General features: G+C 39.0%; 1 protein-coding gene across 7 annotated transcripts in view; it reads left to right on the top strand.

Annotated features, from left to right (window-relative positions):
• Positions 1-14,684, top strand: part of TNRC6A (trinucleotide repeat containing adaptor 6A) — a 93,371-nt gene that overhangs the window by 73,717 nt on the left and 4,970 nt on the right. For 6 of the 7 annotated variants that reach the window (XM_063098663.1, XM_063098660.1, XM_063098659.1 and 3 more), the window contains 9 exons: positions 392-534; positions 1,218-1,355; positions 1,515-1,643; positions 1,916-1,993; positions 2,288-2,498; positions 4,988-5,119; positions 11,006-11,164; positions 11,904-12,044; positions 13,322-13,429. In XM_063098663.1, coding sequence (XP_062954733.1) covers positions 392-534; positions 1,218-1,355; positions 1,515-1,643; positions 1,916-1,993; positions 2,288-2,498; positions 4,988-5,119; positions 11,006-11,164; positions 11,904-12,044; positions 13,322-13,429 — 1,239 coding nt within the window. The remainder of the gene's footprint in view (positions 1-391; positions 535-1,217; positions 1,356-1,514; positions 1,644-1,915; positions 1,994-2,287; positions 2,499-4,987; positions 5,120-11,005; positions 11,165-11,903; positions 12,045-13,321; positions 13,430-14,684) is intronic. The other variant, XM_063098661.1, reaches the window with a different exon arrangement.

Below are 14,684 nucleotides of genomic sequence, written 5' to 3'. Positions count from 1 at the left end.
CCTAACACATAGTAAGCATTTATTAAGTGGTGGATTGTCATGGTGGGTGCTGGTTGTTGTTTTTGTCACTTGTTAATGGAAATTAAGTAGGTTAGAGATGACTAAAGATGTCTTATGTTGCTTAAGATGTCTTTTTTAAATGAAGTTATTAGCCACTTGTTTACAAATCTATTTTCAAGTTAATTGGTTCAATAAAGTAACAGTATCTGCCAAAGCCAACTTCACTTGTGAGGGATGCGAGATCTGTGAAGTGCAAGTGCATTTTTTACATGTCCTTGTCAAGGCAGAAGTCATTTCAGTTTGGAAAGTGAGTACTTTTTCTATTGTAAATTTATCTGGAACCAATTAGGTTGTATTTCTATTTGATAACATAGTCTTCTGCATTTATTAGGAATGTTACAAGATAAACGAATGGAGATAGATAAACATAGCCTAAATATTGGTGATTACAATCGAGCGGTCGGGAAAGGCCCTGGTTCTCGGCCTCAGATTTCCAAAGAGTCTTCCATGGAGCGCAGTCCTTATTTTGATAAGGTAATAAGATTTTTTTTCTCTTATCTCTGTGACTAATACACCAGTACGCATAATAGCGCAATTTTCACATTAATGTTTTAGAATATTTTATGCAGTAAAAAGTGTTATAATCGAGTGCCAAGTCCTATTATTGTTCGTTGTCCTTTTATGTCTCAGTTTAGCATAGGAGTTGCACTTATATTTTCTTCTTAATCCCATAAAATATGTTTGGCTCTTTTTGTGTACTCTAGAATCAACACTAATCTGATCTCTTCTGTTTTCTGCCTGTTTCCTGTTGGTGCTGGAATGTCGTGTGACTGCTCTTCTGCTCCTGCAATGATTTCTCCCTTCCGCTTGTTTGCTTGGCTGGTGTTGCACACCTTTCTGTCTGTCCAATCAGGATGGCATTGTAGCAGATGAATCCCAAAACTTGCAGTTTATGTCCAGTCAAAGCATGAAGCTTCCCCCTTCAAATAGTGCACTACCTAACCAGGCCCTTGGCTCCATAGCAGGGCTGGGTATGCAAAACTTGAATTCTGTTAGACAGGTAAGTCCAGATGTGTATTTTAGGCTCTCTGTTGAATGATTTGTATCAGTAATAAGATCTCTCTTACATGTTAGTAACTGTGTTTAAATCAGTCATACCATGTGTAATGGGATGATTGTCCCTAAAGTCACTGTTACTTTGTGGTTGGTTTTTGTAGAACGGCAATCCCAGTATGTTTGGTGTTGGAAACACAGCAGCACAACCCCGGGGCATGCAGCAGCCTCCAGCACAACCTCTTAGTTCATCTCAGCCTAATCTCCGTGCTCAAGTGCCTCCTCCATTACTCTCCCCTCAGGTAAATAAGCTTTAATTAGTGAGGCAAAGACAGGCAGAAAGACCATAAATACCCTCCCCACAAATTCATTTGCTCAGTTGATAATTTAAAGTACACAGCACACTTTAGCTAGCTTGAGTTATTTCATCAGCATTATTAACTTACCATTGTGATCCTAAGGTTCCAGTTTCATTGCTGAAGTATGCACCAAACAACGGTGGCCTGAATCCGCTCTTTGGCCCTCAACAGGTAGCCATGCTGAACCAGCTATCCCAACTAAACCAGCTTTCTCAGATCTCCCAGTTACAGGTGAGTAGAATAGTCTTATTTAGTACGCATTTATTGAGTGCTGTGTGCTAACCACGACTCTGTGCGGGAAGTATGCAGTAAGCAAAAGAAGCATAGTCAGAGCTCTTCCAGAGCTTCCAGTCTTATCAGGAAAGATGGATGGTGAATGAACACGTGTGAGTAGTGTTTCGAAGCGCAGGATGCCGCTGAAAGCTCACCTCCCGTAGGTCTTTCAGCAGCCTACTAATATTTTACGTATAACAGTGACCACCTTTTTCCCATCTTCCCTCCAGCGATTGTTAGCGCAGCAGCAAAGGGCGCAGAGTCAGAGAAGTGTGCCTTCTGGTAACCGGCAGCAGCAAGACCAGCAGGTACATCAGATCCTTCCACTTGTTATGCCACCCTTCACTTTGTTAAATGCAACTTACGTCGTTTCTGTTGTAACAAGAGATTTGAAATGTCTTTATTAAAATAAAATTTTTAATGTATAATGAAGTATCTTGTTTATTAAGTCTGTTGTTTGCTCATGAGTCACTTTAACTACTATACTGTGGTGGTTCACTTTCCTGCTGGGAAGGAAGTGAATTCAGAAACGCAGAGGAATATGTTGGCATCTGTAAAGACTTCTTTCCCACAGTTTTTCTCAATCACTTGGTTGTTTTAAGGGTCGACCTCTTAGTGTGCAGCAGCAAATGATGCAGCAATCGCGTCAACTTGATCCAAACCTGTTGGTGAAGCAGCAGACTCCGCCTTCTCAGCAGCAGCCACTCCATCAGCCAGCCATGAAGTCTTTCCTTGATAATGTCATACCCCACACTACACCTGAGCTGCAAAAAGGGCCATCACCAATAAATGCTTTCAGCAACTTTCCTATAGGTGGGTTTCTCCCGGCCAGAGCATTCAGCTGATGCTTGGTTTTCACAAGCATGCATCCTTCTCTCTTACCTTCACAAGTCTAGTCCTTCACAAAAGCTACATTAGTTTCTCCGCTGTGCGCTTTCAGAGTTGCCACACCCTTTTCTAGGTTTAGACCATCTTCACGATTCAGAGAAAGTCTCTCTCCATTGAAGAGAATCACACTATTTTAGGAATTCCACACTCATTTAAAGTGGGTTAGAATAAAGGAAACATTTATTTTTAAGAACCAGACAGCTTAGTTGTAGGATATGAAGGGATGAGGAAAGCTGATGTTATTGTTATTAGAAAGAACACACCAGGGAATATTTTTAGCAGTGTGGCTTTGGGGAAACAACTAGGAATGGTCACAGTCACATTTGCTGGTTTTCAGAACTTGAAAAGTGAATTATTTTCTAAATATTTATAAATGATTACTGATTTAAATAAGAAAATGAGGGTAAGAGAAGGAACTGCCTTTATCACATAGGCAGTAGCTTCCTCCCTTCCTTTTTTTTTCTTTATCTCCATGCTTTTATTCACTGTGGAAACTTGAGGCTTGTATGTTTTCTCCTTCCTAGGTCCCTTTTTTTCTTGAGCCCTTGGTTATGTTTTTACCCCTGATTGTTCATACCATGTTCATTTTGCTTTTTCTTTCTCTCTTTTCCCATGTGATGGCTTCTTGTAAACCAGCTTTGTTGGTTGCTAGCCCAATTGTGTTGAAGACCATTAGTGAACAAGCATGTTCTGGCATGTGGGCAGAGGCTGGGGCATGCTCTTGCCCCTGCTGCTGCTTCTCTTTGTGGCTGAACTGATACGTTATTGGCTCTCCCAGGTATTAGCATGGACTCTGAGCTAGGACATAAATTGCACTTTGAGCAATCTCTGTATGTTTCCAGAAACAGTTCCCTTGTCAGTTATCACTGGGTGAATACTGTAGATGCCATTGGGTGGTGACCAGGTGATCCCAGAGACAACAGTATAGTGGTAAAAGAATACCCAAGAACAGTGAGAGATTTTGATCTCATGAGTGAAGCGAAGTGGCTCTCACTGTTTGACTGTTCACTTGACATAAAAATTGGACCAGTGAGGAGAGAAGTTCTAAATATGAGATTTCCTATCCTGGCCGGCTTTTCAGTGAGGGATACTTTTTAATTAAGCAAGTCTGCTTAATCCGTGCAAACACCATTATCTAAATCAGGCATGGGCAAACTATAGCCTGTTTACCAAATTTGGCCCACTGCCTGATTTTGTAAAGTTTTATTGGAACACGACAACACTCTTTAACAATATCTATAGCTGCTTTCATGCTATAACAGCAGAGTTGCATAGAGACACAGACCATGTGGCCCACAAAGCCTGAGATACTGTCTGAACCTTTACAGAAAAACTTGCCAACTCTTGATCTAATTGATGGGCCCAAGAGCAGCAAATTTGATTGCTCTTCTCAAAAATGGAGATGATATTAGAGAATTTATATTATTAAAGTTTTAAAGTTTGATAGAGTGATATCATGTGGACTCTCATCAGACCAAATAAAATTATTTAATTTGAAACTTCAGAATAAGAAGCACATGGGAGCATGTGAAACAAAGATTCTGGCTCCCACTAGAAAGTCTTCATTTTTAACAAGCATTTTTTGGTGATTCTGATGTTAGTGGTCCATGTATCACACTTTAAGAAACATTGGCTTATTGGTCAGTTTTCTGACCACAGTATCTAAGGTTGAAATTTATGTCTTTGTTCCAAGAGAGTAAGTCTAAGTCTGACATGGCACATCAGCAAAGTTCAAGTAAATTTTGCTTTACAATGTGAGAGTCTACCCCTTAGGTGTAATAGCTAGAGCAGGTCTTTTTTACTTTTAAATGACAACATCCTTTGGCTAGTCAGCCAGCTGAAAATTGTTCAGTTTGCAAGCAAAAGATAGCAACTGAGAGTTGGTCACACATTTTTCACATGTGGTATTCTTGAGAAATAGCTAAACAGGTACATTTTATTAGAGGTATGTTTACAAACTTCATAATTCAGCCTCCTTAAAACTGTTTTTGTCTCTTATTTTGCCAAGGAGTTTTAAAATAATCAAAATTATATGAAGAAATAGTTTTCCACAAATAACAATTATAGTATTAACAGTTCTGTGTTAATTTGTGAATGTTACACTGTTGAGTGTTAGAATAGCTATTTAGGACTTGCATGTGTTGCTGTCTTCTGTAACCTAGCCGAGGCTCTTTCTCCCAACAGTATTTCTGCATGACCTTGGCCAGGAGCCCTGGGTGTCTGTCCTGCCTGCCTTGTCTTCATCATCATTTGGCTGTGCTGCATTGGCAGGATGATATTTATTTAGGACCATTAAACAGCATTGAAAATATTAGATTAGTTACATATATTTTTCTGGAAAGAGAAGTTGTGGTACTAGAAGGAAAATGTGCTGTTATTTTATAAGATTTTTTTTGTTTTTTTTTAATTTTAAGGCTTGAACTCAAACTTGAATGTAAATATGGATATGAACAGTATTAAAGAGCCACAGTCGAGACTAAGGAAGTGGACTACAGTGGACAGCATTTCTGTGAACACATCTTTGGATCAAAACTCCAGCAAACATGGTATAAAATACATTCTTACATTTACCCTTTAAAAAAAAAAAAAACAACCAACGTGTAGAGTACTAAATTTAGGCCTTTATTTTAAATACCAAAGTATTTTCAAAGCCAAATTATATTAGAACTTTTTCTTCATTTAAAAAGTGCTTTGTTAATTATTAAATCTTAGAACAGGAGATTTAAAAAAAAATTTCACCTTTATTTTCCTGTTTTACAAAGGAGAGATCAGATGATGCATCTTAAAAAGTTATGCCCTTTTGATGGTCATTTAGGTTTTTGTTTTTGTTTTTGTTTTTTTGTGGTGGCTGGTCTGAACCCTTGACCTTGGTGTTATCAGCACCATGCTCTAACCAAGTGAGCTAACTAGCCAGTGTGGGTTTTTTCCCTAAGTGATTTTATTGTTCTTATGTTCTGCTTATTAACATTTACTGAATTTAATCTGATACATTCACAGTAGGGTATTAAAAACTACTGTAATTTTATTTCTATCGGTTTTTTGTTTATTGACACATTTTCTTTATGTATTTTGTTGCTGTGTGTAAGTCATATAGATGTAATATTGTCTTTTCAGCAGTTCATTAAATCTTTTTTAGAAACACCATTTTCATCTTATTTAATATATTCATTCAGCACATGTTAACGGAATACCTTCTGCTTTTCAAGTACTGTGCAAGGCACCTAGAATGCATAGATAAGTATGTACATACATACACACAGTTGAGTTTATGTATGTAAAAATATATATATGTACATATGTAAAATTACTTGCCCTGGAGGAGCTCATTGTTGGCAAAAGTAAACATGTAAATAGCTTTAATACAATGTAATAGGTACTATAAAAGTTAATATGTGTAATAGTACTAATAGTACTGTAATACAGAGTTCCATAAGAGCACTGAATCAAATAACAGGGGGGGGGTCTCGAAAGTCTTTATAGAAAGACTTGTCTTGAAATGAGTCTTCAGATTTACCAAACAAGCAAACTGGAAGAACAACCAAGAGAGAAGAGTGCATATGGAGCTCAAAGAGAACAGCCTGAACTCTGTGTCTGGGTGTGTCTGGAGGTGGAAGTGCAAGTGAGAGAAAGGAGGCAGGAGAGGTGGAATGGTAGTGGGTATGGGGCAAATCATGGGACACTTCTATGGCGTAAATGATTTTAAATATGAAAATGGTGGACATCTATAGGCAGGTAACAAAGTACTCTAGGTGAGAGAAAGAACGGGCAGTAAACAGAAGGGAGTGCATTGAAGACAGTTTTAGAATTAAGGGCAAAAGGGCTGGGTAACTAACTGAACTCATTCTTTCATTCAGCAAGTATCTGGTTACCTGTGACGTTCCCCCGTGCCCTTAGTCTTCTTCAGTCCTCCCCTTGACGTTTAAGTCTTGGCTCAAGAATCATTTCCAAGAAGCATTCTCCAGGCTTTGTGCTCCCGTAGGACCCTTTATATGTCTCTGTCTTGTAGGCCTGTCTTCATCACAGGACCATAGACTCCTGGAGGACAGTAATAACACTTTGCTTCCTTTGTAGTCCCATTGAGCACATGGAAGCACTTGCTTAGTGAGCATCTGCTCGGTGAAGGGGTGAGTGGACAGGAATGCAAGTAACAATGCAGTAAATGCAGGAATCGAAGCAGGTGATGAATCAGTTTTAGATTTGTTCAGTGTGGTATTTGGGCATAACTCAAAATGTGGAAATCCCCAGTAAGAAATTAGAAATAGAGGTCTAGCACTCAGGAGACAAATCTGGGCTAGAGTAAGATTTGGTATTCATCTGAATTTTGAAGACATGGACATCGATGAAGTTGCCCAGTGGAAGAGAGCATGGAGAAAAGAGCAAGGACAGAATCCTGGAGCCAGCAGTAGTAAACCAGGGCAGGAATGGCTAGAGAGATACAATGTGGAGACCTACAAAAATGTTTCTACTGTGCAGTGTTCTGTCTTTTCAGATTAAAATGAATTTTTTCATTTCTGTTTTGCATATCTGATCTTCACTTTCCTTATAAAAATGAAGTATTGCCTTCCTGTCTTTCACTGCTGTTGTGAGTGTAATATATATCATATTTTCTTAAGTACTCTGCCCTTACATAGGATATACCAGTATACAGTATGCATTATGTATGTAAATGGGGTATCATATCATGGCAGCATGTGTTTTGAAGTCGTTAAGCCTCAGTGTTTGCAGGTGTAAGATAGAGATGATAGGACTGTTGAGAATTGAGTAAGAGTATTTGTTACGCTCTTACCTCATTGCCCAGCATTGACATGCAGGCAGTGGGTGGTGGTGTCTTCTTAACCTATCATAACTTTGTTTTTTATTTAATTTATTTAGTAAAGTAATTTGAATGGCTTATATTATTATTTTATCTTATCTCCTTTTTTTTTTTAAAGAACTTAGTATCTATTTCTTTATCTTTTTTCCCCCACCATGCCTTTTATTGCGCGAACTGTTTTCTCCTACATAAATCTGGAATGTGAGCAAAGCATATTTTAAGTTTTTTAGTGATACCTTAAACACTAAATATTTTTATTCCTATATATATAGCAACCTAATAAATATATTTTAGTAATGTTCTCTTCAGAATAAGAAGGGGGAGGTTGGTGCTTTTTTTTTTTTTTTTTTAACTTCAGTCTAGATTCCTACCATTCTTTATTTACTTAACTTGATGTCTTGAAACTGTTTCTTTTGTCATTTCTCCTTTTTGTTTTTTAAAATTATTTTTCTGTTAGTAATACAAATTGCTTATTTTTAGTCTCCAAAACATTCTCATTTTCTTCTCTTTACCTGCTTATATACCTAATCTTAACCAGTCGAAGGCCAGTAGTCCTTTTTTCAGGAATATTATTTTAATACCTTCAGGCTTTTATTTCTTGAAAACTCAGTAATGCTTGATAGGATTTCCTCTCTTTGGTTGCTTATATTCAGTCTTCATTGTTGTATTTTTTTTTTTTTTTCTCCTTGTAAAAATCTTGTGTAAAGATGACTTCAAAAATATGCCTTGATCAGGTCATAGCCTGTTCTTCAACTCTAGAAAAAAAGACAATTTAGATTCATATATGTCTGTAAGAGCCCTCTAAATTTCGAGTTTCCAAATTTTTTTTTTTAAGTTTTCAATCTGTTTTAAAGAAAAATTTTTTTTCTTACCATCATAACAAACTTCCTGTTGTTTATTCTTTCATTTTCTCCCAGGACTCCTCATTTTTGCTCTTTTAGCTCTTTTCCTTCTCTCCCTCTCTGTGTCTCTGTCTCTCAGCTTAGAGTCATCTTCTCAGACATATTCTTGTTTGCTTTGTTTTCCTTTTTCCTTATATTAAAAAACTACAGAAATTTTAATCTTTTCTCTCCATTATTAATATTTTGGTATAGTCCTCCCCCTTTTATTGAAGATTACAATTATTTTTATTTGCCCAAATGACTGACTAGTAGACATTTATGTAAAATATTAACATGAATCTAGGAAACACCTTTAGTGAGCCTAAAGCCCCATCAAACAGGAATGATTTTACCATGAGGGCAGGGTGTAAAGCTCAGGAAAAGGGCAGCCTTTTTCCTGAAGGGTTGTTTTTACTTAAATTTGAGAAAAACTTATTTTTACTAGAGTGTGGTACCCTATCAGACCTTAGACATTTTTTCTTTGGTGGCAGTAGCAAACAGCTGCTTGCCACACATGTGGAGCTGAATCCCTGTGGAGGTTTTGGAGGTGTTCTTATTTATGTGTTTTTGTGGGTAGTGTTTTTGTCTCAGTAAATACCTAGAAGTGAAATATAAGGTCCACAGGGTACATGTATGTTTAACTCTGTTTTTTAAAAAGTTGATAATAAAAATTGTAGATTTCTGTTGTGTCCAATGTGTTTTGATATATGTGTACATTGTGGAACGGCCTCCCTTTTTTAAAAAAGTAAAATTGGCGTCTTACTGAGTACTCAAGAGGGATCCCAAACTACCAACCCACATGTTGTGTTTTGTTAGATCCTCTCTATACTGAGATTTTTTTGGAACCAATCTATTTAAATGTTCAGGAGGTTTTATTTAAAATTCAAATTTCAGGCATCTGTTTGGAAAGAGGAGGATCTGGTGGCCCCGCGCCTGCCACCCTGCCAAGCTGAGTGTTTACGGCTGCCCCATTGCTGTCTCCTGCGTGGCGTGTCTACTGCTTGTCTTAGCGTTGGCTTTTCTCCCCACGCCTCCCTCTGCGGCCTCCCTCTTGCGCTCTCCCTCCCAGGGATGGGAGAGTCCCCTAGACTCATGCTTCCCCCTGCAGGACTGTGGGATTGTCCCTGTAGCCACCCTGCTTCACTTGCTTATGCAACGGAAACCCTCACTGATATTCGTGTGTCCCCGAGGTGGAACGTGGGTGCCGTTCTGTAGTAGTAGCAGTGTGGAGATAGTTTGTAAGGAGGGACGGGCAGTATTTGGGCCCACATCAGAGAATGGCCAAGCCTGGGGAAGAGAGAGGTTTGATTGGAGGCAGCAGCCATCATCCAGGCCTGACAGTCTTTAAAATGCATTGTATCAGACAGTTTGCAACACAGTCTTAGCTGGGTTTTAATTTTAATCCCCATTTTACTGAAGCTTTAGACACCTAATAAATTACGGCAAATCTGAGAGACCTTCTGTGTCACAGGTCCTCAAGACCACCCTCAGGTTAACTGATTTGCTGAAACTCATAGAACTCAATAAAAAGCTTTAATACTCATGGTTATAGTTTATTACCGCTAAGTAACCTAGATTAAAGTCAGCAAACATATTGGACTAATACCATAAATTAAAGGTAAAATTGTCATGTAATAGAGGGAAGGTTGAGCCACAAATCAAACAGACTTGGATTCTAAGTTGGTCTGCCACTCTGGGGAACGTCATGTTGGAATTTTTCTTAAGGGTGAGCATGGGGAGTTGAGATCATGGGGAAATGGCAAAATAAACATAGACCCTGGGTTTCAGACCGAGTTCTGCTATAAATTGGCTGTGTCTCATTAATAGATTAAGTTACCTGCCTGTAGCTGTCTGACTTTGAGGCGCATCGTCTGCAGAATGGGAGTGATGATGATAGTGGTAACAGTGCCTTTCAGGGTGCTCCAGCTTAGCTCTCTCTGTCCAGCACTGGGCACACCCGTGGGCACCTCCCATCGCCGTTTGCCGCTGGTAGTAAAGTGTTAGTCACTTTAAGGTGTGTTCAAAGACGGGTATGGAGAATAAATCACAAGAAAGCAAATGATCATTTCTAAGTGAGGTTAAGTTGTGTTTTTTTGGGATTTCACACTCACTTTGGTAACATCTTTACCATGCTGTGTAGTCAGAAGAGGGTGGAGTACAGGGTAGAAGTATAAATATCCTGGTAGAAAAGGATATTGATTGTTTTTTCGTTGCACATAGATTATCTTATGGGCTCAGCAGTCTCCTGGATTTTCGGTAACACTTCTGTCACTGAAAATATTCCTCACATTTCCTTCTTTATCACAGTTCTTTTTCCTCCCTCCTCTCTGTTTTTCATTTCACCCAAAAACCATGACTTTCCCTAACAGAGTGTGCTGTACTTGTTCTCAATTTAGGCCAAAATGCAAGTATTCTAATGATTTGGAAATAGTTTTGTACTCCTGTTCTATTTACTTATTGATGGTTATGGCCTTCATATCCTTCTTGAAATGAAATCCACTGTGGTCATTTTGAGACATTCTTCAAATGAGACGTTAGAGTCACAATATATGAGAGAGGTAAACATGGTTGAAGTCTGGAAGAGAGCACAGGACTCTTTTCTCCTCGAACCTTTACATAATGTATAGAACTGTTGGGAACCCATAATCTAGTATAAAGTTTTATTTTATTTGAGAAATTATAAGAAATAAATGTGATAGTATATTTCACTCACATTTCACTATCGTTTTTCTCTGTAGGTGCTATTTCAAGTGGTTTCAGGCTGGAAGAGTCTCCATTTGTTCCCTACGACTTTATGAACAGCAGTACTTCACCAGCCAGTCCTCCAGGTTCAATAGGAGATGGCTGGCCACGTGCCAAATCGCCTAATGGCTCTAGCAGTGTTAACTGGCCACCAGGTAAAATGCTGACAGCTTATCTCATGAGACTTACGTTTCTGTTAAGGTTTTGTTACATCTGAACTTACTGATGATTTAGCCTGATTATGCGTGAATGGACTGATCTGTGCTGATAAGAAATACAGAAATGATGAAGGAAAAGCTGAGCAAAAACTCTCGGGCAGATGAGTGTTTCCACCTGTTACTACCAGTGCCTTTGTGCTTCAGACTGTGAAGGGACAGTGAATCCCCTAGACCAGCCTGAAGGGTCATATAAAACCTTAATTCATTGTTCCTTTCAACTGTGTCAGGGGATTAATTTGACACTATTTTCAGTTGTGCTGAGGAATTATCAGAAATCCATCTGTGGCCTGCTTTGTCCTGCTTGAGTTGCTGTGGCTTTGTGATTTGTCATAAAGCACTTAAAAATGCTACTGTTTAAAAATATATAAACCCAGAGAAATGATTTCAGTTGTAAAAACTCATAAGCTATTCATAAAAAACAGCTTATATTGGGCCAGCTAGTTAGATCAGTTGGTGAAGGTCAAGGATTCAGATCCCCATACCAGCCAGCCACCAAAAAAAAAAAAAAGAAAAAGAAAAGAATATATTACACTAATTGTATATTACTGATTAACTTCTTAGGCTATTAGTATAAATTGGAAAATATTTGAGAATTGCATAGAATTTAGGAATAAAAGTTTTGGATATCTAATAGTAATGATTAAGCCTTGAACTAACTTTAAATTTCCATTTCCAGAATTTCGCCCTGGTGAACCATGGAAAGGTTATCCAAACATTGACCCCGAAACTGACCCTTACGTCACTCCTGGCAGTGTCATAAACAATCTTTCAATTAATACTGTGCGGGAAGTTGACCACCTCAGGGACAGGAACAGTGGTACGTAGGGGGGCTTCACAGTGTGATTGCAGGATTGTTGTTATTACGAGATGGGTGTTTCTTGTAAAAGATGTGGTTACATGTTTACACTCTGAATATTGAAGGACTTTGGTCTGGAAGACCAAATTAGGCTTTCTTTGTTGTGTCTCAGAGAGTAAAAATAAGACCAGTTTAAGGATCCCTGCAGTCCAGATGAACTTTTTAATGGTCTGTCAAATAAAATTATCCTGCTATTTACCAGATGCTTGTTTTTCATCGCAGGGAATTTACATGTATTCTACTCATGATTTTGCACTAGAAGAAAGGTGAATGAAGTAAATTTTTGTAATATTGGAAATATTTCCATCAATACATACTGAAAATATCATTTTTTTCTATTATTGTAAAATGTATTTTCCTATCTATCCCTTTAAACCGTTTATAAAGAAAGTGTAAAACAGCCAACATTTTACAGTAAATATGTAGTTTGTTAACACATCTTTACCATATCACAGTTGTAAGAAAATTCTCATAAAAGAATCTTCATTGTTCTAAAATGGCTGAGTTTAGCAGACAACTATGTAGAATCGGTTAAATCTGTTTTCACAAGAAAGAGTTGGGGCACAGAGTCAAATATAAAACCTCACAGCATGCTGGTTAATAGAAGAGTCTGATGACTTACAGAAACAGGAGCTTTTTCTTGGTTGCTTGTAGAAGGTTCTGAAAATTGGGAAAGGAGTTTAGATTTGATATCAAAGGAAATACACCATGGAGGGTTTTAAGGGGAAGAATCAATATTTGTGATGGGGTGAGCAGAGTGGATTGAGTGGGGAGACCAGTTAGGGAACTGTCGTAGTTATCTACATGATGGGCAAGTCTAGAGCTAATCCAGAGGTCAAGGGGATTTTTAAAAACCAGAAAGACTAGGTTTTGGAGCTGGCATGTGGGGCATGAAGAAGGCTGCAGGCCTGGCTCCCTGGCAGTGCCAGTGACAGGGTGCCTCAGTGAACTGGCTGGCCAGTAAGAGGTCACTGGAGGTCAGAGTGTCTTCTCACAGTGAGAAAATGGGCTAGGAGGGAAAATACCTGTTCTGAGCCAAGGTAAGAACCATGAGCAAGCCTCTTAGCGTGCTGTGCTAGAAGAAAGAGGGAGACGAGTCTCCCCTGCTGTCTGTCAGCCACCGCGTATCCGCCTACTTTCATGTGGCATGCTTTGCTTCCTCTGCATGCTTCTGCTTATACTTCAACACCCCATCCCTTGCTCTGCTAACTGGCTGATTGGACTCTTTCCTCATGTAGGGTCATCCTCATCCTTGAACACCACGCTGCCTTCAACTAGTGCCTGGTCATCCATTCGTGCCTCCAACTACAGCGTTCCCCTCAGCAGTACAGCACAAAGCACTTCAGGTGAGCCTGGGCCTCAGCAGGGCTGTGCTACTAGCCTGCACCTGGTGCCCTTGTTTTTAATACTCTCTTTTATTTGGGGAGTTAGGAGACTATACTTGTGTGCCTGGGAAAATCATTTTAACATTATCTGTCCCTTTTCAAAGGGACTGTGCCCAGCAGTCACCTACTAAAATAATCAGCTTTGACAGACCAGCTCTCACTCTCACCTGAGACCACCTCAGCTCTGTAATTAAATGTAATTTCATCCAAAGCAGTTCTCAAGGGTCGAGCCCGTGGCGCACTCGGGAGAGTGCGGCGCTGGGAACGTGGCGACGCTCCTGCCGCGGGTTTGGATCCTATATGGGACTGGCCAGTGTACTCACTGGCTGAGTGCCGGTCACGAAAAAGACAAAAAAAAAAGCAGTTCTCAAACTACTTGCAGTGAAAGACCTTTTAGTTTATTTCCAATCCTTCGTAGACTGATACTTTTGTAAAACATAGTAAACAGGAATTTTGAATTACTAGAAAAATGATTACACACTTGAGAGTTATGGCAATGTCACATTGCTGTCAGAGTTTATAAATGCTCACTCTGAATTTCTGTACTCATTCTGTTGCAGACCAGGAATAAACTGTTGTGGACAGTTTCTGAGCACATTTTGAGTAGCTCTGGCTTAATGGACATGCACTTTGTAAGTCAAGGTGAAAAAGTTGACAGTGATGGAAGATATAAAATTGCCCATTTCTTTCTGTCTTCCTCATGTTTTTTAGCATAATAGTGTACTGTGTACCTGATCCCTGCACACCCCCGTAACACCTCTATTGCTATAAGGCAGCGTGCATCAGGAATTGAGCTTTCTTTTCGTTTCTTCTTCTTTTTTTTAAAAGCCAGACAGGCTTAGGTTTGAATCCTGGCTCTGCATTGGACCCATGGGCCAATTACTTAACTTCTCTGATCCTCAGTAGAGTGTGTGTCAGGATTGGAGATAGTATGTGCTCAGTGCTTGGCATAGAGGCAGGCACCCAGTGAATATCTGCTGTGATGACTCCCTGAGTGGGGATACTTTTGTGGTCTGTTTTCCCATGAGTAAAGAAAAAAGTTCTAAAATTTATTTAATAGCCTATGTGACCATCTTGGATGATTCAGTTATGGTTATTAAGATCAGAAGTTTACAAATGCAATTTTAGAGCAATTCAAAAGCAATGTTTTGTTTTGATTTCAATTATAGTACAGTTTTGTACACTAGTCTAAGAATCTTATAGATCTTAAAACTAT

This window comes from Cynocephalus volans, chromosome 6 (assembly GCF_027409185.1).
Source record: "Cynocephalus volans isolate mCynVol1 chromosome 6, mCynVol1.pri, whole genome shotgun sequence".
NCBI lineage: Eukaryota > Metazoa > Chordata > Mammalia > Dermoptera > Cynocephalidae > Cynocephalus > Cynocephalus volans.
The sequence above is the reverse complement of the archived record's forward strand: the minus strand, read 5'-3'. Positions and strand labels throughout refer to the sequence as shown.